The 27,836-nt window shown below is 45.8% G+C and overlaps 1 protein-coding gene across 1 annotated transcript in view; it reads left to right on the plus strand.

The window, feature by feature from the left end:
• Window positions 1-27,836, plus strand: part of LOC135203224 (RNA-binding protein 26-like) — a gene marked incomplete in the record, with an annotated part of 231,575 nt that overhangs the window by 129,688 nt on the left and 74,051 nt on the right. Inside the window, 2 exon segments of the mRNA XM_064232984.1 lie at window positions 19,171-19,360; window positions 20,754-21,029. Coding sequence (XP_064089054.1) covers window positions 19,171-19,360; window positions 20,754-21,029 — 466 coding nt within the window.

Genomic DNA, 27,836 nt, shown 5'->3' on the forward strand with positions numbered 1-27,836 from the left:
TGTGAGGATGAAGCCAACTCTTTCTATGAAGAAGGTCACTGAGGAGTTTTTGGTTCCTGGATGGCTTCCAAAGAAGAAGCGGGGCAAAACGATGTTCGCTTTTCCTCCTTCGAAGTTATCAGGACGCGCTGGTTTCTGGTACGAAACAGGAGAGCCCTTAGGATTGGGTCTTCCGTCTTCGGCTGATTCGGATTTTTCGGCACTGGTAGATTCGACAAGGAGAACTGCCCTTAACTCTGCTAAGACGACTTGGGCAATGAATGAATTGGATCATTTGCTCAAAGGTATGTTTAGAGTGCTAGAAGTATTTAACTTCCTTGATTGGTCGTTGGGAGTCCTAGCCAAGAAAAATTGAAGTGCCAGAGTCAATTTCGCCAGAAGATCTTATGTGTGTTTTGTCTTGTATGGACAAGTCGGTAAGAGACGGAGCGAGTGAAATCGCCTCCCTTTATGGGGCCGGGATCGTGAAGAAGAGGTCGGTTTATTGTTCCTTCTTAACGAAGTCGGTCTCCCATGCTCAGAGGTCTTCTTTGCTGTTTGCCCTCTGTCTACTCAGTTGTTCCCGAAACATCGAGTGCAGGACATTTCGAGGTCACTTTCGGCCAAAAAGCCACCAGGACCTTTTGGCACAGTCGGCAAGAAAACCTCGCCCTTCCTTCCCTACCAAGGCTAAGAAGGAAAAGGCAATGTTCGAGAACCCTTTCGAGGGGGGGCATCTTCATCAAGAAAACTCTACGTTTTAGAGGTCGTAGACCTTCAAGAAGGGGTAAGACTTTTCGCCAAGTCTGTTAAGGCCCCCAATAACTTGCAAGTCCTTCAATCAACGGTGGGCGCCAGACTCTTAGAGTTTGCAGAAGTCTGGGCCCAAAAAGGGGCGGATCCTTGGACCCTTTCTATTTTGAGGAGAGGTTACCTCATCCCTTTCGTCGAAAGACCTCCCTTGACGGCCATCCAAGGGAACTGACGGCCAGGTACAGAGACCCCATCAGGAATCAAGCTCTCCATCTAGCAGTAGATTCAGATGCTGGAGAAGGGGGCGATCGAACTAGTGACAGACCATCATTCATCGGCTTCTACAACCGCCTTTTCCTAGTTCCGAAGTCCTCAGGGGATGGAGACCGGTGTTTGGATGTAAGCGCCTGAACTTCTTCGTAGAAAAGAAGAAGTTCACGATGGAAACGCCTTCATCAGTGCTGGCAGCACTTCGTCCAGGGGACTGGATGGTTTCCTTGGATTTACAGGACGCTTACTTCCACGTACCGATCCATCCTTCCTCGAGTAAGTTTCTCAGATCATGATGGGGGGGAAAATTTTTCAGTTCAGGGCTCTGTGTTTCGGCCTCTCGACGGCCCCTCAAGTGTTCACGGGGATTTTGAGGAATAAGGTGGCTCAATGGCTTCATTGAAAGGGGTGAGGATATCCATGTACCTCGACGATTGGCTAATAAGGGCCAATTCAGAAGATCGTTGTTTGAAGGACTTACAAGTAACTTTAGAATGACGAAGGCTTTGGGACTTCTCGTCAATTTCAAGAAGTCATCACTAATTCCCGAGCAAGAGTGTGTGTATCTCGGGATACAGATGAACTCTCTGAGTTTTCGGGCTTTTCCCTCGCAGGAAAGGATAGCCCGAGGATTCGAGAGATAACAACCTTCTTAGGGAAAGAAGTATGCACAGTGAGGGAGTGGAGGATGAGTCTGCTGGGGACGCTCCTCTCTGGAGCAATTCGTTTCCCTAGGAAGGTTGCACCTGAGACCACTCCATTCTTTCTTCATCGGAATTGGAGTCGTCGTTCTCAGGATTTGACGTTCTCCCTGTCGTTATCCCAGGACATCAAGAAACATCTGTTATGGTGGACAGATCCCAACCTCTTTGCGAAGGGACTGTCTCTTCAATCACAGAACCCCAACCTGGTGTTGTTCTCCGACGCGTCGGACATGGGGTGGGGTGCAACTCTGGGAACCAGCGAAGTGTCAGGTACCTGGGTGGGGGACCAGGTAGCCTGGCACATCAACAGAAAGGAGTTGATGGCTGTGTGGTTGGCTCTGAAGGCTTTCGAGCCCAAAGTCAGAAGATCGGTAGTGCAGGTCAACGCGGACAACACTACAGCTCTGGCATACATCAGGAAACAGGGGGGGACGCATTCCTTCTCCCTGTACGAGACAGCAAGAGACCTTCTTCTGTGGGGCAGAAGAAAGAGGAATCAAGCTTCTCACCAGGTTCGTGCAGGGAGAAAGGAATGTAAAGAGCAGATCTCCTCAGCAGGAAAGATCAGGTCCTTCCCACAGAGTGGACCTTCATCTGGATGTATGCCAGAGCCTGTGAAGTTATGGGGCAGGCCACACATAGACCTCTTGCCACGTCAAAGAACAAGAGGCTGGATCCTTACTGCTCTCCGATATCAGATCCAGAGGCAGTAGCAATAGATGCTCTTCTTCTAGACTGGAACGGACTCGACGTCTACGCGTTTCCCCCCTTCAAGATCCTGGGGCTAACCATCAAGAAGTTCGTAGAGTCCGATTCAACGAGAATGACCTTAATCGCTCCCTTTTGGCCGGCCCAAGAATGGTTCACAGAGGTACTGGAATGGTTGGTGGACTTCCAAGATCGCTCCCGCTAAGGAGCGATCTACTCAGACAACCCCACTTCGACAGGTACCACAAAAATCTCCTCGCTCTCAGTCTGACTGGTTTCAGACTGTCCAAAGTTTGGTCAGAGCGAAAGGCTTTTCAGCAACAGCTGCTAAAGCAATCGCAAGAGCGAGGAGACCTTCCACCTTGCGTGTATACCAGTCAAAGTGGGATGTCTTCAGACGTTGGTGCAAGAGGAAGAACATTTCCTCTTCCAGTACCTCTGTGACCCAAATTGCGGATTTCCTTATTTTTTCCTCAAAAGAAGAATGTCATCTGGTTGTGTCAACTATTAAGGGATACCGAAGTATGTTGGCGGCGGTACTTCGGCATAGAGGCTTAAATATATCCGATGATAAGGACCTGCATGATCTTATTAGATCATTTGAAACCATTAAGCGTCCTCATGTAGTACCGAACTGGAATCTAGACGTAGTCCTACAATTCCTTGGATCGTCTAGATTCGAACCTCCTGGCTTAGCCTCTTTCAAGGATTTGACGAAGAAGGCTATCTTCCTTTTGGCCCTAGCTACAGCTAAGAGAGTGAGTGAGCTCCAAGCTATTGAGGGCAATGTAGGGTTTAAGGAAGATTCTATGGTGTGTTCATTTCTTCCAAGTTTTCTGGCAAAGAATGAAAACCCATCACGCCCTTGGCCCAGGAGCTTTGAAGTTCGTAGTTTATCTTTTCTAGTAGGGGAAGAGCCTGAAAGAAATCTTTGCCCTATGAGAATTATGAAGTATTTCCTTAAGAGGAAGGAACAACTTAAGGCTAATCAAGATGTGCTTTGGTGCTCCGTAAGGACCCCACTCGGCCCATGTCGAAGAATGCTCTTTCCTTTTTTCTGAGAAGCCTTATTACAGAGGCACTATGTTTTACCTGTAAGGAAGATCATTTTTAGACTACTGAAAGTTGCAAACGCCTTCAGCGAGGTGAGAGCCATCGCAACTTCGCTTGCATTCAGAAAAAATATGTCTGTGCGGAACTTGATGGAGGCGACTTTTTGGAGATGCCAATCGGTTTTCGCAAACCACACTACCTACGTGATGTAAAATCACATATGATAAATGCTTCGCCATTGGGTCCTTTCGTATCGGCGGATTCGGTGCTGGGGCAGGGAGCTGAAACTTATCCTGTGTAAATTTTTTTATATGTTACCCATATTTTATATTGTTGTTTTTGGTTGTCTTGAAAGAGGTTGCAGGAGGCACCTCTTTTTGTCGTAATATTAACCCTTTGTATTTTGGTTAGGTGGTCTGGGGGGTTTTGGCTCCTTGCAGAGGTAGTGGTAAGGATCTGTTAGGTAAGCGGACAAGGTCCCTCTAACAGCATCCGACTTGGATTCTACCACAATAGGGGATCACATATCCCAGTGGTAGATCCGAGAGTCTTTCAGCATCAGGTCACGTCCTAGCGTAGCTCTCCAGGCAATGCAGACTCAGAGATAGTATCTATGAAGTCTTCATCCTGAAAAGGTGAGAACCAAGGTTTTTATATCCTACAACATTAGTTGTTTCCCGTCTTACCTGTATTATTGAGCTGTCTCTTACCCTCCACCAAGGGTGCCAATCAGCTAAGTATATATCTGTCAGGGAAGTTCTGTACAAAATGATATTGTTAAACTACAATAAAGTTTTGTACATACTTACCTGGCAGATATATACGTAATGGCCCACCCAGCCTCCCCTCAGGAGACAGGTGGAAGAGAAAAATCTGACAAGCTTACGGGAGTGGTTCGTACATCCGCCACCCAGCGGCGGGTAAGGTAGACCACCTGACCTACCTGTCGCGTGTGCCGCGAGATTTTTTGAAATTCTGTCGGGAACGTCGGAGACTATAGCTAAGTATATATCTGCCAGGTAAGTATGTACAAAACTTTATTGTAGTTTAACAATATCATACTGAAATACCACACGGTACAAGCAGGATGGAAGCCCACTCGAAACCGATACAATAGTACAAGGGTACGCCGTAATGACGACTCGCCGCCGCTACGGTCAAGTGACGCCTAACAAAACCCTAAATAAAGATAAAACGAAAGGCAAATTTACTCCCTAAATATTGATAAATGCAGAACCAGAACTTAACTTGGGTGAAGAAGCAGATTGACGATCCATAACGAGGTATAAACACCAAAAAATTAATAAAAGAACAGATAGCTTTACACGAGCGTGCGAACGCAAGATGGCTATCGAAAAGTATGACGTCACAGGCGCCTTCAACGGGGTAGCTGGGTGTGACCTATGGGTCGGCTCCCCGTATTTAGGGTCTTTTGATGAGGAAAAGGCTAATTGGAGGGGTTGCTGTGGTAGTGTTTAACACTCGCCCCAGTTTTATACCGACACCTTTTATATAGGTGAGTGAGTCAGAGAGTTCTGACATGTCTAATTTAGCAGTTCTCTGGTATTATAGCAATATTTTACTAGAAATAGTGCTAAAGGAGACACATTTCACTGGGCGACACGGCTTCCTCGCCCAGAAATAGATTTTTCCTACGTCAAAATCCCTTTTTCAAAAAGTCCCAGCACGCTTAGTTTTCAAGATTAAGAGTTCATTTTTAGCTCCTTTTTTGTCATTGCCCGAAGTTTAGTATGCAACCATCAGAAATGAAAAAAATATCATTATATATGACCGTGAAAAAAAATTTCATATATAATTGTATACAAATCGCTCTGTGAGCAAAACGGTTAAAGCTAATGAGTTAATTTTTTTCATTGTATTGTACACTAAATTGCGATCATTTTGGTATACAGTGGTTCCCCCCGTATTCGCAGGGGATGTGTACCAGACCCCCCCCCGTGAATAGTTAAACCTGCAAATGTTTGGAACCCCTATAAAAAGACTAAAAACAGCCTATTTTGTTAGTTAAAACTCAAGAAAAACCACTAAAAAATTTTCATACTTGGTTTTTTTAGTAGTTTTGTCACAAAAAGTGCATTTTATGATGATATTGATAAAAAAAACCAGGAATTTGTGGATATTTCTCATAGAAAAATACCGCGAATGTGCGAATTTTCCGCGAATAATGCGGGGAAATGTTCCCGAGAGAAATCCGTGAATGTGTGAGTCCACGAATACGGGGGCCCCACTGTATAACAAATTGTAAAACGATCAAAGCAACACAGAGAATATATTATCACAATATGATGAATAAATTCGTAACGCACATACGTAAAAAAAAAAGTTGTTTTCAAACATTCACCATAAATCGAAATATTGTGCTAGACTTCCCGTTTGTTGCAAAATGAAGGTAATTGATTGAATATTACTAGACTGTAAGTGTTATAGCTTACAATTGCAGTTTTCGACTATTTTGGTTGAGTTAAAGTTGACCGAAGGTCAAATTTTTTTCTATTTATTGTTATTCATATGAAAATATCTCAAAACTGGTAAAAGCTATAACCATGAGTTATTTTTGTTGTATTCTACATGAAATTGTGCACATTTTCATATATAAAACTTTGTAATGGCTAATATAAAACTGTGCAAACATTACGACAATCGGACGAAAGAATTTCTGATTTTTTCGGCAGTTACTGCGCGGACGTAAGGTCGAGTCAGAGTTGACCGAAGGTTGAAATTTTGGCACTTATGATTTATATGAAAATATTTCAAAACTAATAAAAGCTACAACCATGGGTTGTTTTTTGTTGTATTCTACATGAAATTGCGCACATTTGAAATAGCCCTGCCAAATTTGGGAGGATCAATTTCAATGCCATTGAAACAGCCTTGCTGAACTTGGAAGTATCAGCGACAAATTTTGGCTATACGTGGGAGAAATTTTACACAAGGAAACTTCTCTCCTTTGCAGCTATCAGATGCTGAAGGGGTTTTTACTTACAAAAGGGATACAGGCAGGCCCCATTTATGGGGGGGGGGGGGGGGGGGTTCCATTCCCAAGGGGGTGCCAAAAAGTGAAAACCGCATTAACCGAAACCAGCTGATTCATGGTGCCATAATGTGCCAATAACCGGTAGGCGCGAGGACTGGTTATCGGCGCCTTAAGCACCGTTGTGTTGCCTCTGTTAGGTATGGCACCTTATGGCGCCAATACCCGGAACTCTGCCTCTTATGCCTCCATAAATCGCCAATTTTATGGCACCGGGTCCGCCAATAACCAGGGACTGCTTGTACTAGGATCCACATAACCCTGACTGAAGTGACTACATTCTTGGAGGGGTATAGTAATTCACCCAGGACTTCTGCCCCCTTCATTAACAGACAGTTGCAGTTCAGTTGAAGCTGTCAGATTGTGCAAGTGCCCCCAAAGGGATACACAGTTTGCAACACTTGATTAGTTTCTTAAGGAAATTATGAGTGCATACATCAAAGGTATCCTTGCCACAGAACGGCAGTATGTATATACAAGGGACACGATATACGATTCCGTAAGGTGTAAGAATGTTTCAGCCTTTAACCAAAAAGTGAGTGGATACAAATTCTGGAGGGTCTGTGAGAATTCCAATTGGAAATAAGAATTTGGCCAGCTTGGATTACGAAACTTGGGAGCAAAAGATTATACTAGTGGCTTCAATATTCACCCCTGATGATACTGGTAATCCTTGGCGAGATGCCTCCAATGTGCGTTTTCTCTCCTGGTGGTATCTAATTAATGAGAGATAAACTATGATCGAAGTTGTACATGTAAAGTTTAGAGACAGGGCAACGTTCCCTAATACGGAATGGCACTTGTTACCACCTTCAGCAGACACATTTTAAAAATAATTATTCATTTTAAGCCAGATTTTCTTATTGTAGTGATTAGAAAATGAGATAGGGTGGCAGAATTAAAGCCATTTGCAACTGTCATCCCAGTCTCTGATAATTCCACCAAGGAAATGGCAATGCTTCAACTTCCTTTTGAAATGAAGAAGCTCCCACTAGATATAGCTACTCAACAGGTCCGGACTCTTATGAGAAGAATCTCAGACAGTACAGCCTTGGCTGAATTTCATGCTAGGATCAAACTCCTTAGTATTAGTATAACCTCTACCACCTTGTTGGAAGTTGCCAATAAAAAGGCCTCCAGAAGATTCCAGAATAATTTTTGATGTTCTGGCCAAAAATCTTAATGAGAACTATGTGGGAAGCACTGTGACTTTCTGGAATGGTGCGTAAAATTGTGAATGGAAGTATTGGAGGGCTCCAACAAGTCACTCCCCAATGTGACTTCATTATTACAATCTAACTCCTCCTGTAAGGACTTGTTTGATGAGTTGGTTGTGGCTCAGCTTAATGAGCAAGCCCACCAACTGAATTGTACAGTGTACACACTCCTTGGAAAAGAGGAAAACAGGAAACAAAAAACCTGAAACTTCCCTTTCCCCAGCCCAAAAAAGGCTCGCTGTGACCAAAAACCATATAACCTTCGGTCTTTCCCAAAAGTTTCCCTCAAAAACATGTGTGTACTAGCTGGTCAGAAGGGACAACTCCCTACAAAGGGACAACAGTGGCAAGGACATCTTTTTCACAGGGCCCAAAGACACTCCTACAGGGGAAAAGGAAAAGCAACTGTTGGAATGCCTATCAAGGGCAAAGGTAGAGGAAAGGGGCTCCTCCAAAAACCAGACCCCTCTATTCCAGATGGCATGACAATAACCAAAAAGCAGCAATAACAGGGCTTATTGGTACCGAGAACTGGATATTTGTACCAATACCAAAGACTGGTGCTGGCAAGCAGAGCAGCACATATCGGTGCAGAAAATCCAGTTATCATCATCACTAGACAGGCTGTAAAACCCGATCGCTGATAACTGGTTACCTTTGTTAGGTATGTTACGGCGCCATAACTCGATTATCAGCACTTTATGGTGCTGGGAACCAAAACTCAACCCATTATGGTGCCACAAATCACCGATTTTGCGCCAAAGAAACTTTAACTCTAATATCAGCAGTTTATGGTGCTGGTAACCAAAACTTGACCCATTATGGTGCCATTAATCGCCGATTTCTGCGCCAAAGAAACCATAACTCTATTATTAGCACTTTATGGTGCTGGTAACCAAAACTCGACCCGTTATGGTGCCATAAATCGCAGTTGTTCCGATACGTAATACAAACCCTCGGTCCTTTAACAATAGGAAGGTAACTAGCGGCAGCTGGGACGGTCGTAAGCTTCGAACAAGGGGAGAACGGTAGTTAACTGCTTGTCCGATCGTGCGCGCGCCCGCGCGCCCGAGAGGTGAAGAATCACTTTTGCTTTCGGCCGCGGGTGTGAAGGACGTGTTCGTCATCGCTCTCTGCCCGCTTCATCGTCGTATGCTTTGTTTATATTGTGTTTTCTACTAATGGTTGGTTTGACTTGAAAATGAAACTGTAAGTACACTGTTTTCATTTTCATTACTTAATTATGAATCAACATGGAGCTATCGCCGTAGAGACGGCGATTTCCGCTCTTTTCATGAATTGAACCCTTGAATTATGTCTCGGTGCCGAGGGCGGGCGCACTCGCGCCGAGTCATGTATTTTGGGCGAAAGTGTGTAATTGAAAGATGTAAGTACTCTTTTTCATTATATTTTTGCCCTGTGCGTTCGTTGCCGAGAGCTTGATTGCGCTCGGCAAGAGCCTCTTATTTTGTATGAATAGAATGCAATGAAAGTGGATTCGCAATGCAGTTTTTCTTTTCATTTTCATTTATTAATTGCATCAAATTTAATTTTGGATCAATTTCCGCTCTTACCCGGGAATTAATCCTTACGATTTATTGCTGTGAAAGTGAAAATAGCAAGTGCAGTATTGTTCATTTTCATATATATTTATGATAGCATCATATTATTATGGATCAAGTTTCCGCTCTTACCGGGAATTGATTTTTCCCTCTTTAAGTTCTATGAAGTGATCGCAAGTGCAGTATTCTGTTTCATTTTCATATTACTTTTCACTGCTGTGCGGGGGGTAGGGGAAGCGAAGGTCTGCCAGGAAGTCGTCGGAAAGCTCTCCCGCGACTCCCTTGGTATCCGATTCTTCGTCTTCTTTCCTGCCCCCCGTCAGCTTCCTCGTATTTTTGTTTTTGGGGGTCTTCCTTCCGTTCGGGGTGGGGCATGTCTCCCCCCCGTGCGTGAGGGAACCCCTCTTACTAATCTGTTTGTGCTACCAGCAGGTGCTACATCCGTGGGAGACGACCTTGGACAGGTATGGACCACTGCGGCTGCAGGGCGTGCCTAGCATCCACGATCTGCTGCAAAGTCTAGCGAGGTCTGGGGCGGTGACCTTGGAGTGGTCTCCACTACAACCCCTTCACGGCCGCTTATGCTGCTTCCCCCCGCTGGTCTACACTCCCCATGCTGTGTCGGTGACGCCGCTGCCGCTCTAGGGCCGGTCGCCGCCGTACCGAGGACGGGTATGCCGCCGCCGCCTGTGTTTTCTTCGTGTTGCCTGCCCCAGACTTCCGCTGTTCCAGCAGCTCGCCCCTGGACCGGCCGCCAGTACCACGCTGGCTGCCGATGATTCTACGAGGCGATGGCTGGGCCTGCCGTACCTGTCGCTGATGTGGTTCCCGCTACTGGCTTGGCTGTCCCTTCTGTGTTTACCGCTGCCGCTGTTCCTGCCGCTCCTGAGCTGGTTGCTGTTCCTGTCGCTCCTGGTTCCTGCGCCTGTCCATGCTGGTCCTGCCCATGGTGTGTCTTCCCCAGTCCCAGGTCCTTCCGGACAGGTGCAGTCGGGCCGTGTTGCTTCGGCAATAGGCCCGACTCCGGCCTGGATGGAGGACCTGACGACTGTCCTGCGTGAGCTGACGAAGAAGAGGAAGGTGTCATCTTCGTCTTCGTCTGTGTGCTGCCTCTTCCCCTTCGACTTCTAAGGCCCATAAGCCGAAGAAGAAGAAGGCTGCCTCCCCCCCCTAAGAAGTCTCCTTCGGGAACTTCTAAGGGCCCGTCCCACCTCAGTGGGACGGGGGGTCCTTCTGCTGGTCCTCCTGCTCCTTCGGGAGCGGGGCCCGTCTCCCCTTCCGTATGGAAGAGATAGACGGGGACCAGAGGAGTATCGGTTAGCTCTGGTACTTCCTCGCCTGGTGCTAGCGGCGATGCCGCTACGCCAGGTTCCGGCTCGGTCTCTCGTTCGCGGGAGATCCCGAGTGTACGCTCTCCCTCGGGAGACCGTGCAGCCAAAGTTTCGGCGCCAGAGTTCGCTCGGCGCCAAGACCAAGGCACGGAGCAGAAGGCTGGCGAGAACCGCTCAGGTGACCTCTCGCCAGGCCAGCGGCCGCTCTCGCAGCGACCAGCTGGTAACCGGGTTTTGTTATTCCCCCTAAGAAGACTCCTTCGGGAACTTCGAAGGGCTCGTCACATTCCGGTGTGACGGGGGGGTTCTTCTGCTGGTCCTCCTGTTCCTTCGGGAACGGGGCCCGTCTCCCCTTCTGAGAAGAAGAAGAAGACGGGGACCAAGGGTGTGCTGGCTACCGCTGGTACACCCTCGCCTGGTCTTGGCAGCTCTGCTGCTAAGCCAGGTACCGGCTCGGTTTCTCGTCCGCGAGAAGTTCCGAGTGTACGATCTCCTTCGGGTGACCGTGCAGCCAAAGTTAAGACGCCTGAGCTCGCTCAGCGTCATGACCGAGGCACGGAGCAGAAGACTGTCGAGAGCCGCTCAGGTGACTCTCGCCAGGCCAGCGGCCGCTCTCGCAGCGACCAGCCGGTACCTCGGGTGGACGTGACGGTCTCTGACCGGCCACGGTTTAAGGCTGGGAAGAGGTCCCCCAGGTCCCCTCGACCGACGGTACCAGCCTCGGCTGGTACCAGCGGTTTTTGACGTGCCGCGAGGACGCTCACCGGTCTCACGGCGAAAGCGAGCTCTGCAGGTCACCTGACTGCCGCTCCCACAGGGACCGGGCGAATACGGTGACCAGCAGCAGCTCGTCTGACGCACGGGACCGGGGTCGACGTGCTCAGTCGAGCCGCTCGCCACAGGTGAGCGGCACGGCCAGGCCTGCAGATCGATCCCCACCGCGGGTTGGTGATCGGCTGCAGCCCCCCACGTACGCTGGTCCTGCCAGCGAGCGGGGGGGGGAGCGTCAGGTCTGTCTCTCCACTACCTTCAACTTCCTCGGGCTACACCGGGAAGAGCGAGGTAGCTAGGAGTGATCGTGAGAGGTGCGCCGCTCACGATCCCGTCACGACGCCGCACGTGCCACGTATGGTCTTAGGACCAATCAGGACGTACGCGCAAGTGATTGGAGGCGACCGTCAGGGGGAGAGGGGGTAGCGTCAGTTCTGTCTCTCCGATACCTTCAACTTCCTCGGCATACGCCAGGAAGAGCGAGGTATATAGGAGTGATCGTGAGAGATGCGCCGCTCACGATCCCGTCACGACGCCGCACGTGCCAGGTTGGTCTTAGGACCAACCAGGACGTACGCGCAAGTGATTGGAGGCAACCGTCAGGGATCTGTTGCTGGTCCTTCTTCTGAAGGAGGAGGGTCCTGGGAGCTGCTCTTGTTGGAGGGACTGGACGGTCCTACTCCTCAAGACGCTGTAACTTCCGAGATTCAGAGTAACTTTACCCAGGTTATTGCACTGATTCGTCAGCACAACGACCGGGGGGAAGGATCGCCGCTCCCACCAGCAGAGCCCATGTCTCTGCTCGAGTCGTTTTGGGGCCCGAGAGGGAACCCAAACCGACGGTGGGTATGCCGCGATCGGAGCTTGCCGATTCTGTCTTGAACCAGAGTCTCTCGTCTCCGGACAAGAAGGCTCTCTCAGTTTCTGGCCGGTCGATCAAGCTACTTCCACCTCCTCTACTGCGACAGCGGCGTTTCTACGTGTCTTCGGACACCGTATTTAAATACTCCTTCGGTCCTCCTGAGAGGTTTCGACCTCGACGAGGACTGGAATGAGTCGGAGGACGGTATCGGCTCTCTCCTGTCAGGTGTCGATCAGCCCCACCCAGACGACGTTCACAGTGGCGGCAGACCCTTACCTACAGTGAGAGTTCGTAACCCTCCTCGGGGAAAACGTTTTCTCCTGACGATACGTTTTCCCAGACTCTGAGAGGCCATCGCCGCAAGGCGATGGCTGCTCCTACTCTTCTCCAACTGCTAGTTCCACTGGGAAGGCGAGCGAGTATCCAATTCCTCCCCCATTCCCTCTCTCCTTACGGCTACGAGGGAAAGGGGAAGGATCCTACAGAGATTTCTCTGTAGGATCCCACGTTGGGGACTGCGCTACCAGGGGGGACCTTCGGTTCCTACCTGACGTAAGCCCCGGTCGTTGAGGAGGGATCCTGCCCCATTCTCGATTTCTACGGGAATCGAGAGGACCACCAGCCGATATCGTTTGACGAATTCGGTGGGGGTTTCGCAGACTGCTTAGAATTCTACGGAATTTCTAGCGCATTCAGAGTGTTAGAGTTTCTTACGATCTCCAAACACTTAGGCGAGACCACGGTCCAAAGTGAGCGAGACGAGAATCCCCGATATGTTACACGATAATCGGGAACCTCGCCTATGCTCGAATTCCTGGAATTTCTAGCATTAGGAAGAAGACTGCTGCTGAAAGAAGACTATCTCACAGTAGGCGACCAACCTGGAATAGAGAAGAACGGACGGGAATATCCAGTTTGGCTGGAACTATCGTCTTAGTATTCTGTTCACCATTGAAGCTTTCCTTCGAGGAAGACTTCTCCTTCACTCTCTTTAATAGAGAACGAAGGTGGTCGATCTCCAATCCTTATTTTGTTTTCTTGAAGGAAAGAATTTAGGATGGAGATCGTTGTTCAGAATCCTACAAATATACTACGTATATTAACCTCGCGACATGATTCTGCTAAGCAGTTGAATGGTCCGAGGGGTAGGAGCATATCCTGGTTATTCTACGGATTGCGACTTAGACGAAAAGTATTCTAATTGAACTGCAACCCGGGTTGCCTGCAACCTCCCAGGAGTTTCCAGTTTCAATTTTATATACTTATGGTGTTGTCACAACAACACCATTTAAGCTTTTATATTTACCGAAATTCGTTTCGCTTAAATATAATTGCTCGAGCATATCTTTTTATGCTCGGTGGTTCTAGCCGAACGCATTCCTTCGTGGAAAGGATTACTTGGCAACTCAGGATGACGAGTCAGCGACAGCTACTGCGTATTGAATTGCCCGAGGCATTTCAGTATCAGCTGCCGCTTTGAGATAGACGGTTGTTTATGTCTTTCTCACCTGCTTTGATTGAATAACAACCGTATCTCTGCCCAACAATCACGGACTTAAGTCTCTGATTAACGGGGATTCTCGCATACATGAATGACCATCTACTGCTGAGAGACGCTAGTATTCATCGTCTTCGGTATTGCGAGAATTTTAAACAGAGATATCTATTCGACTCTCATCTTTCTGTTTACCGCACGGTAAAAGAATTCTGTAATAGTCTCTTGCTGCATCGTATCCCGATAATGCGAATGATTTTTGCGGAATCTGAGTTTGTCCTCAAAATATCTTGTATTCGGAGGTGTACAATTGTTCATTGTTCACCCCGGATTAGCAGATGTATTGAAAAGAAACATCGCCTACTCCCACACCTGCCAGCTCTACTTCCAAACGTTCAGCCCATGAGAAGCAGTTCTTCAAGCGGCTCTCCCCTGTGTTTCATTACTGAAGAACGCCCCGCTTTCATTGCACAACGGACAGCAATGAAATGGCGGTTAGCGTTTTCAGTCATTTGTAAGCACAGGTTTAGAATCTTGAGATTCCTTCTCTCGATTCAGCTGGAAGACGTAGGTTGCATTCATTGCCTACCTTCGTCTTCAACGTCACATAGTGTTGTTTCTCCTTAAGCTGAGATTCAACGTCTATGAGATTTTCTTGCCATCAGGGACCTCGGTCTTTTGAAGGCAATTGACTTTCGCCTTTTGAGCTTATGCATTAAGAGAATCATCGCCGCGCCGTCCGGCATCGGTGACTAACAAATATTTTATTTGTTTGGTCTCTCAGCATAACTCTTAAAGGGCGAAGGTCACGTGACTTACCCGGATGCTTGGAACAACTTGCCTCTACTGATTCCGAACCAGTCAGTCGGCAGCTGTCAGAGCGCCCGAGTCAGTTACGAACTATGCTGTGGACTTAGTTCGGTTGTTCCAGAGCAATCATTACTTCGTCTTAATAGCTTGTCAGTATGAGTACTGTACATAACCAAAGTCGAGAAGAGGGATAGGTCATACGACTATTCCCTTCTTTTCGTCTTAGGTAACTGCATGACTTCTCTTGAGAAGTCAAGCACAAAGGGATGGGGATTTGTGACGCTCGATTTCGTACCGATCTTCGTAGCGAAGACTCAGAACCCTTCGGTAACTGACGATTGGTTCGAGTCCTTCACAATACCCTCCCTATTGGACGTCACCCGCCTCCGATACGAAGGCTATGCTGCTTTGTCCTGTGAAGGTGCGACGGAGCTGTCTGAAGAAACTCGACACCCAGGATGAGTGCGGACGCCTCTTCATCATTCTCTCGCGTTCCGCAAGAACTTCTCCGTGGCGCAGGTAATGAAGGCAGGCGCCTGGTCCAACCGGACCGCATGCACCTCCTTCTACCTTCAGGATATTGCCCACAGTTCCTTGGATCTTTTTCCTTGGGAACCGTGGTGGTTGCTCAACACGTTGTGTAGTTAACCCAGACCCTCGCAGGCTGAACAGCATCGAGTCCTGGTGTGACCGTAAGAATGGATGAGGAATGAGAGTGTGACTGGCTCCTCTTCCCATCTTTTTCTTCCCTCTACCTTTGGGTAGAGGGACACGGTCGTCACCCTGCTGGGTAAGGACGAGATGCAGGTGAGCTACTCAATAGAGCACCATCCTATCCCTTTCAGTAGGGATAGGAGTAAATATCCACCACTTCCTCCAACAAGGGGGAGGAAGTGGATGCCAAATTGAGACAAACCCATCATTTTATGATTGTCTCTTGCAAACAGGAACAAGTTCTTGCTTGCTGGTACGAAGAGATACGCTTGCCTCTCTCTTAGTACTTGGCCCAGAGGTCTGACCATTGATCCTGCGGTGCACACCCCGATCAATCGGACAGAGGTTTGGATCCCTCCCTTGCTCTTACGACCAGGGAGGCACTCCAGGGTTGGACGAACACCAGTCTGTTCACCAAAAAGACTCAGATTCCTCCCACCAAGAAGTGAGTCTTCCTATTGTTAAAGGACCGAGGGTTTGTATTACGTATCGGAACAAATGACAATTTGTCGAAAATTGCATTTTTCCTAACTATACAAACCTGAGGTCCTTTACATATAGTCCCACCTCATGCCACCCCTTACTCTGCAACTTTTTGCATGGGCCTAAAGCAAAAGTGATTCTTCACCTCTCGGGCGCGCGGGCGCGCGCACGATCGGACAAGCAGTTAACTACCGTTCTCCCCTTGTTCGAAGCTTACGACCGTCCCAGCTGCCGCTAGTTACCTTCCTATTGTTAAAGGACCTCAGGTTTGTATAGTTAGGAAAAATGCAATTTTCGACAAATTGTCATATTTTGCGCCAAAATCTGAATTATCATTAACCGAGTCCACCGATAACCTGGGCAGTCCCTGTTTCTCGGCTGGTTGCAGATAACTGAAAACCGCCATTAACCGAAACCTGGTGATTTATGGAGCGTATGGCACCAATATCTGGTTAATGGTGCCTCCTGTAGGTATGTTATGATGCCATAACTATTATTTGCACCTTATGGCACCAATAACCGGTACATGGCGTGTTATGGCGCCATAAAACTGGATTGCCATTAAACGAGTCTGTCAGTAACTAGGGGGGACTGCTTTAGTACTATCTATCATGGAAAACGACAGCCTCAACAGAGTGGATGTTGGTAAACCACTCTTCAAACAATAGGTAGCATGCTTCCACATCCGGAAGCGGACCTGTTTGACACATGCAAGAATCACAGTTTTCCATTGTATGCATCTCTGAACTTTGACAATCAAGCAACAGCAAGAGATGTCCTCCTGTAAAACTGGAACGAATGGAAGGCAATGTATACCTTATTCCTCCACTGTCCCAGGTTTCAAAGGTTTTGAACAAGCTTCAGACCTTTAAAGGAACAGCTTACTTAATAGCCCCAAATTGACCAAACAGGCGTCGCTTCCTATTACTTCAACAACGGGTGAAGAGATCAATTTCACAGTTGTTCCCTGTTCTATCCAAGACAGTAGGAAGGAAAGTCATCTACACCTTGTCCTTTCTGAGCTGGGACATTTACGTGTGGATTTTTTAAAATGTTGTCTACCATGAAAATTACTCACCCAACGTTGCTAGTACCTTAGTGCAAAAACTGCAGACATCATATTTCAGATAATACCAGTCCTTATGGAAAATATGATCAGATTATATGCATGCTGAAAGATCAGTTGAGATTTCTATGGAAACACTTAAATTATCTCGTGATTTTCAGTTACCAGCACTCGGCCTATAACTGAATCCCCGCTGTTGACCAGGGACTGCCTTTATAGCACTACAGTGATCCCCCCATATTCGCAGGGGATGCGTACCAGACCCCCCGTAAATAATTATAACCCTCGAATAGTTGGAACCCCTATAAAAATGCCTAAAACCACCTATTTTGTTAGTTAAAACTCAAGAAAACCACACTAAAAATTTTGATACCTGGTTTTTTTAATCACTTTATCACAAAAAGTGCATTTTATGATGAAATTGATAAAAACCCAGGAATTTGTGGATATTTCTCATAGAAAAATACCGCGAATACATGAATTTTCCGCGAATAATGCAGGGAAACGTTCCCGAGAGAAGTCTGCGAATCCGTAGAATGCGAATACCGGGGGTCCACTGTATACTGACAGTGCAATATGCAGTGGGCTCCCCCCCATATTCACGTTCTATAGATTTACAGACACATATTCACAGACACATATTCACAGATTTCTCTATGGACTATATCTTCCCATTATTCATGGGAGATTTGCATATTGGGTTTGAACTAACAAAATACTAGGCAGTTCTTAGTGTTTTTATAGTGGTTCTAAGTATTTAAGGATTCTAGCTATTTGGGGGTGGGGAGGATCTGGAATGCATTCCCTGCAAATATGGGAGGTCCATTATACTATTTGTATTCTAAGGGATAATTTTTCCATCATCAGATTTATGATTGGTCTCTCAGAATGTAACCCAGTTATGAGCTGGCAACTATTTGTACTTTTACGTAATGTATGTCGATTCATGCAGTGCGTCCTCGACTTGCAGCAGGGATCCGTTCAAGTGCTGCACTGCAAGTCAATTTACGCCATAAGTCGGTTTGTCGCCGTTAACAGCTCTTTAGCAGCGCTCATGGTGCCGTAACTCGATGTTACAGCGCCGTTTACTTAATGCTCAATGAATCTTGTGGTGCCATAACTTGATGCAACATCAGGTTACTGTGCCATTAAGCACTGATAATGGTGCTGAAAAAGCACCGTAAGATCGAATCACTGTAAGTTGGTGGCGTCAAAGACACACTGTACCAATAAAAAGCCTAGTTTTAGAGAAAGTACACAGTTTTTGGTGGACATTTAAGCTAACATATTTCAGGATATTACAAATCTCTGAGTAGCCAGTTTTTTTTTTTTTTTTTTGGAAAAGTAATATTTTTTACCCCTTTCTCAAACCTATTGTGATAAAATGAACTGAGTTTTTGATCTCTGTAATGATCCACTGGTCACTTTTTGCTTTACATCTCTTTAGTCGTTAAGATGTGAATTGCAGTGTCCTGGGACAAGGCTACTTCACTGTAGACTCGGTGGCATTGGTGTGTTTCTATGATGTGGTTGTGTGTTAAGCTTTAAAAACTTAAATTCTCAGTGACTAGAAGTAGTTTACAACCCTTTTAGAAATATTCTTTTAATAAGTAGGTGGTCATTACAAAGCTGGTGTAAATTGTATTCCAGTTTATGTGGGTATCGAGGAAAATGAGGCTGCTTATGTAGCAACCAAAGCTACAACTATTATGACTGTTCCAGTCTTAGAACCCATTATCATAAATGATTGGCAAGCCTTGGGGAATAATGAATAGGATAGAAAATGTTTTATGTAGCATTAATTTAAAAAATTAGTATCATTCCAGTATAATTTTGTCTCATTCAATTTAGTCAGTTGTTAACCCTTGAGTGTGTGATGTTTAACCTCTATGACCCATGGTATTTGACGTATAACCCTCATGACTCATGGTTATATGATGAATAATTCACATGATCCATGGATTTTCTGTGAAAATACTATGACAAGAACATCAAATTTTGTGTGATTGTCCAATTTTTTACCAACAACAAATAGAAAGTGTAAGAAAAAATTCCTGTAAGAATATTCATTCATTCCATTAACACATAACAAAATTTTTAAGGAGTTGGAATTTATTCAGTGAGACGTAATTCATTAAATGACAATTCCTTATGGGCTGTAGTGGAAGTTGAGAATATCACTTGGTTTACTGGGTGAAGTAATCAATGATGATGATCATGTGCTGATTATTATAGCATGAATAATAATTATGACACTATTCCCTAATTTAAGGACTATTTTCTTAAAAGTAATGATTATTACTCTCCTAATCATGACACACTTTTTTTTTTCCATTTTAGGGGTGTTTACAGTGGAACACGTGGTCGTGGAATGACTGTGGTTAGGGGGGCTGCTGTCAGAGGAAGAGGTAGAGGTAGGGGAACAAGAGGATTTGGTTACTACTCCTCTTCAGTTGACAGAAGGACAACCAAAATACATGCTTCTGGCTTTGAACGAGAAGATAAAGAGGAGGTTCTTGCTCACTTTTCTGTAAGTAGACTAGTGCATGTTTTTTACTCAGACAAAAAAATGTTGAGCTTATTCCTTAGTGAAGGTTTATGTTATGTTGAATGAGATTAGGGATTCTAGAAATAAATTGAAATTGTTACCTTGGAGTTCTTGAGTTTTTCATATTTTCTGTCTGGTATTAATGATTTTTTTCTGATAGTGGTCTGGCATAACTAGTTAAATGATCATGTTAATACTAATGGCTTTATCAATAGATTACACTTTCATTATAAAACCTTTGTTTACAAATTACCAGTTAAATTTTGTCATCATTAACATAGTAATCCCTTGATTATCCGAATTAATAGAGACAAGGCCATGTTGGATAAGGGCAAGTAAAAATCTACGGGTATTTAAAGGGAACTCCGTACCCTTACTCCCCCACCAGTCAGTGCAACTCATTCGGTGCAATGTAGGCATTATTTTAGGTTCTTTGTAGCGTCCCTTCAGCCCCTAGCTGCAACTACTTTCATTCCTTTTACCATACCTCCGTTCACACTCTTGTTCACATTCTCTTTCTTCCATCTTACTGTCCACCCTCTTAACAATTATTTCATAGTGCAACTGTTAGGTTTTCCTCTTGAAACACCTTTCAGACCTTTTACTGTCAATTTCCGTTAAAGCACTGAATGGCCTTAGTTACCCCAGTACTTGCATAATGCCAAAAATCTATATAAATCAAATCCAATTACCCCCCCACATTGGTAATACTGCATAACACTCCGAGTTTATTGTATAAAATTATAATCAAGTTTATTTTGTAAAATTATAATTCCAGTTCACACAATATTATAACAGATAAGAACTAAGATCAGTAACAAATTCTGGAGTATATTTATTTTAGAATATTTACGAGAGTTACGGAGATGGGAAGATCCAATAACTTTCTGTGAGGTGTACATGTTTTTTCTAATATTTCTCTGCACTTTTCTTTGTAAAAGAACAATTATAACTTATATACTATCATAAAAGATAATAACTAAAACCAACAGCAATCCCTGGGTATATTTGTGAGCAAATAAATAAAAAGACATCATGGGAAAGAGAGGGGCAATATACATTACCCTGTCAAGTCTCAAGGCAAATTGATTGCCCTTTATCATTTTCTGAGCTACTACAATTGCCATTAGTCATCTATGGATCACTGAAGTGATGTGAACATCTTTCCCGCTAAATTCGTCCAAATCTTATGGTGTGTAACATTAATACACTCATGACATAGCCTGTTCATCAGTCAAAACCTTTTATACTCATATGATGATGCCCATCCTTTAAGGGTTAAAATGGAGTATCTTTGATGCAGTATGATAAGATCATATTTGGTTGATTTCCCTTATTTCAAGTATTTACAAGTATTTACCACATTTCTCCTCAGAGCTTGGGATCAGTGACTAACTATGTGTGGGATGACCAGACCCCAGCAGTAACAATCCAATATTCTGCTAGAAGAGAAGCTGAGAAGGCAATGGTTGAGGGCAGAACGTTAGGAGACCGTCTGTTGACGTTGACCTGGTCCTTTGAAGCTGCCCTCCCACCTCGTACACAGGCCACTGCAACTGGGGTAATAGGAAATAAGCATGTGTCCACTCACACCTTTACCAGTGTTACCCCTCACTCTACTACCCCCTTACTCTCTCCAGAAGATACTTTGGTGAGTTTGACATTGCCTAACAGTACCTTAACATTTTTTATCATTATAAATGGTATGATTCATTGTATTAACTGCATTTATGTGTTTATTGTCTTTGGATATCCAAAGAATTCCTAATTTACATGCAATATTTTTTGGAAGGAGTGGTTATGGTACAGTCCAGTAAACTATTTTGACAGCTTATTTGGATTGGAATGTAAACTAGTACTATACAAATGATATACAAGATTCTGTTCTTCAAGTACTTCATGCAAGTTTATTAAGTCAACCATTGAAGCAATGAATACTTAGTAAGAAGTGTTTAGAAAAACCAGTTATCATCTTTTTAAGTACTGTACAGAGTAATGAGTGGAATTAATGTAGCTCACAAAAAAACTCAGATTTGATTTCTTACATAACGGTAACTATATAAGCATTCATAAAAGAAATGTGCTAAACATAGCAGAATTTTTAGGACACACCTTGGTAGTAAAAAATGTTCTCTTCCAAAATTTGAAAATGGAAGCAATACAATGAATTAATTTGTTTGTGCCCAGTCCCAGTTTTTTGGATTCAGAGGTCATTCTCCAATATGAAACTGACAGTCCAAGAAGCAAAAATATAGTATTAGGCCATGAGACTACATGTATAGTATCACTGAGTACATGGAATTGATATGTGTGCGCCATGGGAACAAACTGAAACGGCTGTACGTATGGAAACAGATGTATTCTTGATCTGTAGGAAAAATCAATTTTGCAAATATTCTTCCTATTCATATCTTATTTTCCTGATAATTACTTTTTACACATGCAACTTACCCGGCAGATATATACTTAGCTTATGTCTCTGACGTCCGACAGAATTCAAAACTCGCGGCACACGCTACAGGTAGGTCAGGTGATCACCCCCTACCGCCGCTGGGTGGCGGTAATAGGAATCATTCCCGTTTTCTGACAGAATTTTTCTGTCGCCGGTGCTGACAACAACTTTGTTGGTAGCTCCTGCTTAGAATTTCTTGCTTGCTTCGCCGAGGATTATTTGGGAAGTATTTGATCTTTGGTTGTTGGCATACGCTTTGTGTTGGATTTAGTTAGTAATTATGTCCGATTTAACACCTGGAACTCTGTTTAGAGTATGTGTAAATGAGGGATGCAAGGTGAGGTTGCCTAAGGCTACTTTGGACCCTCACACTGTTTGTGTAAAATGTAGGGGGAGGGATTGTTCGGTTAAGGATACGTGTGATGTATGTGAGAACTTAACTGAATTACAATGGAAAGAACTAACTTCGTATGTTAGAAAGTTAGAAAATGATAGGATTAGAAAAGCTTCAGCTAGAAGTTCAAGTAGATCCTGTTCTGCGGAACAGGATAGTATTTCTAACCCTGCAGTAGCTTCGCCATCTTCCTTTTTGGTTTCAGCTCCTTCCCCCCGCAGCGAACCCGCAGATGTATCTGCCGAGAGAGCCGCTGTGGAAGCTTCAATCCGCAATTTGCAACAGCAATTGCGAGATATAAACCAAGGTAAGGGTGAAGTGTCTAGTGATAAGTGCAGTGTTCCCAGTGCAGTGGGACTCCGCATCGCTCCTAGGCCTAGACCTCTTTCAGACTCCCATGCCCAGGGGAGGAGGAATGTCGAAAGCCGCAAGGGGGATGTAGAGTATCCCCAACGGTCAGGCGTCCCTTCAGCAGGTCCTGTAGACTCGTCCCAGGCTGCTATAGAGAGCTATAGGAAAAGCCTCTTAAGGAAGTGTTTTTCCGACTCTGATTCGTCCTCTCCTAAACGAGGATGGAGCTCTTCTTCCAAATCGCGCCCTCTCAAGAGAGCCTGGAAACCTCCAGGAGTAGGCGCTCTTGACTCCAGCCCGGAGCCTTTTCCGGAGTATTCTCCTGCGCCTAAGAAGGCTATGAAGGATCCGGAATCCTCTCCAGAAGGGATTCGGTCATCTACTAAGAGATTCCTGTTGGACCTCCAAGAGAATCTCTCTTCTTTAGTAGGCTCGCTTTCGACTAGTAGGCGCAAGGAGCCTTCTCGCAGGAAGGACGCCTCTCTTCCAGTTAAGAGGTCGGTTAGGAAAGAGGAGTATGATAGACGATCTTCTCCAGTAAGAGCATATTCGCCTCCTAGAGTAGACGACTCCTTTGAAACTTCGTCGAGACAGGGCAGATGGTATTCTCCTCGTAGAAGCTCGGAAGCTAGGAGTCATAGCGCAAAGCGGCAGGAAGTAGGCGCTAGATCCTCTCCTTGTAGGAGTAAGGAAAGAGTCTCCTTGCGAGAAGACGATCGGTTCGTATCTGTCGAACGATCTCCGAGGAGTAGGATCTCCTCTGCAAGTGGTAGGAAAGAACGAGAGCGCTCTACTAAGAGAGATAGAAGCGAGAAAGGCTCTCCTTCTAAGGATGATTTTTCTAGAAGGCGCCAACGTTCGATAGGACGCCTGGATGATCGAGTCTCGTTAAGTTACTCGAGACCTTATGATAGGCTTTCTTCAAGGGAGTCAAGCGCCTCTCCTAGTAGGTTCCAAGATTCTACGAAGAACCTAAACAAGGGTTCGCGCCCTACTCCTGGAAGAGTATCTAGAGCGGACGCTTACCGTTCTCCTAGCAGGCGTCGAGAGCCTGAAAGGAGCCTAATCGAGGATCGGCGCCCTACTCCTGTAAGACGATCAAGAGTAGGCGCAAGCGCTTCGCCTCAAAGGCAGCAAGAGCCTAAAAAGAGCCTTTCCAGGGATTTGCACCCTAATCCTGGTAGATCATGAGTAGGCTCTAACGCCTCTCCTCGTAAGATTCAGGAGCCTGAAAGGAGCCTGTTGTCAGGCGCGCTCCCTACTCCTAAGAGTCACAGAAGAGTAGGCGCAAGCGCCTCTCCTCACAGGCGCCAAGAGCCTGAAAGGATCCTGACTTTGGATTCGCGCCCTACTCATAGTAGGCGCTCGAGAATAGAAACGAGTGTTTCTCCGGATAGGCGCCAAGAGACTAATAACTCAGGCTCTAGATTCCTCCCCTAGTAGGTATCAAGACCTAGGGAGAGAAAGTAAAGAGGAGTTTTTGTTCTTTACCGAGGAAACATATCTCGGGTATTGAACTGGCGGGCTCCTTCGGACGAGCTCTTGAAGGATAAGAGTCGCATACCTGCCAGGACTTCTTCACCGAAGAAGTCTCCCTCTCCGAATGTAACTTTGGAGGAAGTCTCGGAGGAGGAAGAGACGAAAGAAGTAGGAGTCTCTGATTATAAGAGACTTTCTGCATTACTTCTTCAGGAGTTTGGGGACTCGCTGTGTTCAGCTGATCATCCTCCTCCGGGATCTCTGCTATCAAGTACTAAGTTGGCAAAATCCCCCTCTTTTGTCAAGATGCGGCCAACTCTATCTATGAGGAAGGCCATCAAGAATCTGGAGAACTGGCTCCTGGTTAAGAAGGAGGCAGGTAAGACGGTGTTTTTGTGTCCTCCGTCTAGATTGACAGGTAAGCCGGGTGTCTGGTACGACACGAAGGAACCCATGGGGTTAGGCCTTCCGGCTTCCGCAAACGCGGATTTTTCTGCTCTAGTAGAATCTTCTAGAAGACGCTCTCTACTGTCGGCTAAAGCGTCTTGGGGAATGTGCGAGATGGACCATTTACTCAAGGGTCTATTTCGCACACTTGAAGTCTTCAACTTCATGGATTGGGCCTTAGGAGCTCTAGCAAAAAGAGCGCAAGATCCGGAGTTCGTGACTATGGAGGTGTTATCAAGTGTCCTTTCATGCTTGGACAAGGCAGTCATGGATGGATCCACAGAAGTAGCATCTCTCTTTGGAGCAGGAGTGCTACAAAAAGAGATGCAGTGTTTAGCTCGTTTCTCTCCAAGTCTGTTTCGCCATTACAGAGATCCTCTTTGCTTTTTTCTCCACTCTCGGAATACCTTTTTCCTCAGGAGACAGTGAGGGACATTTCCAGATCACTGTCGGAGAAAGCTACGCAGGATCTTCTTGCTCAGTCCGCCAAGAGGCTTAAACCGGCTGTGCCGATGGCTAAGAGAGAGGGAACAGCGAATAAGGTGTCTTTCCAACAGCCCTTTCGAGGAAGAACAACCTCAAGACCCGCAACTAAGAGTAGAAGGCCGTTCAAGAGAGGAAGATCTTCTCGAAGGCCATTCTCGAAGCCGCAGTGAGACAGGAGTCCTCCAGACTCCAGTAGGAGCCAGACTTTTGAGGTTCGCGAAAGTCTGGGCTCAGAGAGGGGCGGACAACTGGTCCCTCTCGATCCTCGAGAGAGGATACCTGATCCCCTTCAGGGAAAAAGCCGCCCTTAACATCCACTCCAAGGGAGTTAGCGGCAAGATACAGAGATCCTTTAAAAAACCAAGCACTATTACATCTGGTGCAACAGATGCTAGAAAAGAAGGCGATAGAAAAGGTGTTAGACATTCATTCACCAGGATTTTACAATCGCCTCTTTCTGGTACCAAAAGCCTCTGGGGAGTGGAGACCAGTGCTGGACGTAAGCGCTCTGAATCACTTTGTGATCAAAACAACGTTCACGATGGAGACGACGTCGTCAGTTCTTTCAGCGCTAAGAAAAGGAGATTGGATGGTGTCATTGGATCTCCAAGATGCCTACTTTCATGTACCCATCCATCCCTCGTCCAGAAGGTATCTAAGATTTATGATACAGGGCCAAGTATATCAGTTTCGCGCCCTTTGTTTCGGTCTTTCCACAGCTCCCCAAGTTTTCACGGATTGATGAAAAATGTAGCACATTGGCTGCATTTAAAAGGAATAAGGATATCGCTGTATCTCGAGCCGATTGGTTGATTCGCTCGCAATCCAGGGATCAGTGTCTGGAGGACCTAAGATCAACGTTGGACTTGACTCAGTCTCTGGGACTGTTAGTGAACCTCGGGAAATCCCAGATGGATCCCCAGCAAAGCATTGTCTATCTGGGGATTCTGATGGATTCTCGGGGTTTTCAAGTGTTTCCGTCCATAGAAAGACAGGAACGGTGCATTCTAAAAGTGAAGACCTTCCTAGAGAAAGAACAATGTTCCGCGAGGGAATGGATGTGTCTTCTGGGGACCCTCTCCTCATTGGAACAGTTCGTTTCTCTAGGGAGGCTTCACATAAGACCTTTTCAATTCTTCTTGAAGGAGAATTGGGACCAGAAGAATCAAGATCTGTGGGAATCTTTTCCTCTGTCCAGAGAGATAAAGAAAAACCTCAGCTGGTGGTTAGAACCAGGCAGACTGAACGAGGGACTATCGCTGCAGTTACCGAACCCCTCCCTAGTGTTGTTTACAGACGCATCGGAGACGGGATGGGGGGCGGCGACGTGGGCCCGAGAGAAGTGTCAGGCACCTGGAGTGAGGAACAGGTGTCCTGGCACATCAACGAGAAAGAGTTAGTGGCAGTACATCTGGCTCTCAGGCAGTGGGAAGCCCAAGTCGCAAACTCAGTGTTGCAGGTAAATTCCGACAACATGACAGCTCTAGCCTACATAAGAAAACAGGGGGGGACTCACTCCCTCTCACTGTACAAGAAGGCGAAAGAACTTCTTCTATGGTCAAAGGAGCGGAACATCACACTCTTGACGAGGTTTATACAAGGCGAGAAAAACGTCAGAGCAGACTTGTTGAGCAGGAGAGATCAAGTCATTTCCACGGAGTGGACTCTACACTCAGAGGTCTGCAATCAAATTTGGAACCTATGGGGAAGGTCAAACATAGACCTGTTTGCAACTCATTGGAATGCCAGGCTGGAGAACTACTGCTCTCCGATTTCAGATCCAAGAGCAGTAGCGATAGACGGCCTCCTCCTAAATTGGGAAGGAATAGACGGCTACGCTTTTCCTCCTTTCAAGATCATAGGAAACGTAATAAGGAAGTTTGTCCTGACGAAAGGAGTAAAATTGACCCTAATCGCCCCATTTTGGCCAGCTCAAGAGTGGTTCACAGAGGTACTGGAATGGATGATAGATTTTCCAAGGTACCTTCCTTTACGGAACGATCTTCTCAGACAGCCCCACTTCGACAGATACCACAAAAACCTCCCCGCGCTCGGTCTGACTGCCTTCAGACTGTCGAAGGACTCGTCAGAGCGAAGGGGTTTTTCACGCGCTGCTGCAAAGGCAATTGCAAGGGCCAGGAGACCGTCAACTATACGCGTGTACCAGTCGAAGTGGGAGGTGTTCCGAAGGTGGGCCAGGAATCAGAATGTATCCTCTTCCAGTACCTCTGTGAACGGAAATAGCAGATTTCCTCTTATATTTGAGACTAAAATGTAACCTTGCAGTCTCGACTATAAAAGGTTATAAAAGTATGCTTTCCTTGGTGTTTAGACATACAGGGCTAAACATCACGGATGACAAAGATTTACACGATTTGATTAAATCATTTGAGACTTCGAAGTCCAAGACAGCCAGACCACCCAGCTGGAACCTGGATGTGGTACTGAGGTTTCTCATGTCAGAGAAATTTGAACCTCCCAATAATCAACGTTCAGAGACTTGACTAGAAAATCGATTTTTCTCTTTGCATTAGCATCAGCTAAAAGGATTAGTGAACTCCAGGCTTTAGAAGGCACAGTGGGCTTCAGGAAGGATTCTGCAGTGTGTTCATTTAACCCCTATTTTTAGCGAAAAATGAGAATCCTTCTAAGCCTTGGCCAAGGACGTTTGAAGTTAAAGGATTGACTTCCCTGGTAGGGAGAGAAATAGAGAGAACCTTGTGTCCGGTAAGGATCCTCAAGTTCTATCTAGAGAGGAAAAAACAAATGGGAGGAAACTCAGAGAGCCTTTGGTGCTCGGTAAGAGATCCGAGAAGAACGATGTCAAAGAATGCACAGGCATTCTTTAT

Source organism: Macrobrachium nipponense, chromosome 33 (genome assembly GCF_015104395.2).
Source record: "Macrobrachium nipponense isolate FS-2020 chromosome 33, ASM1510439v2, whole genome shotgun sequence".
Lineage (NCBI taxonomy): Eukaryota > Metazoa > Arthropoda > Malacostraca > Decapoda > Palaemonidae > Macrobrachium > Macrobrachium nipponense.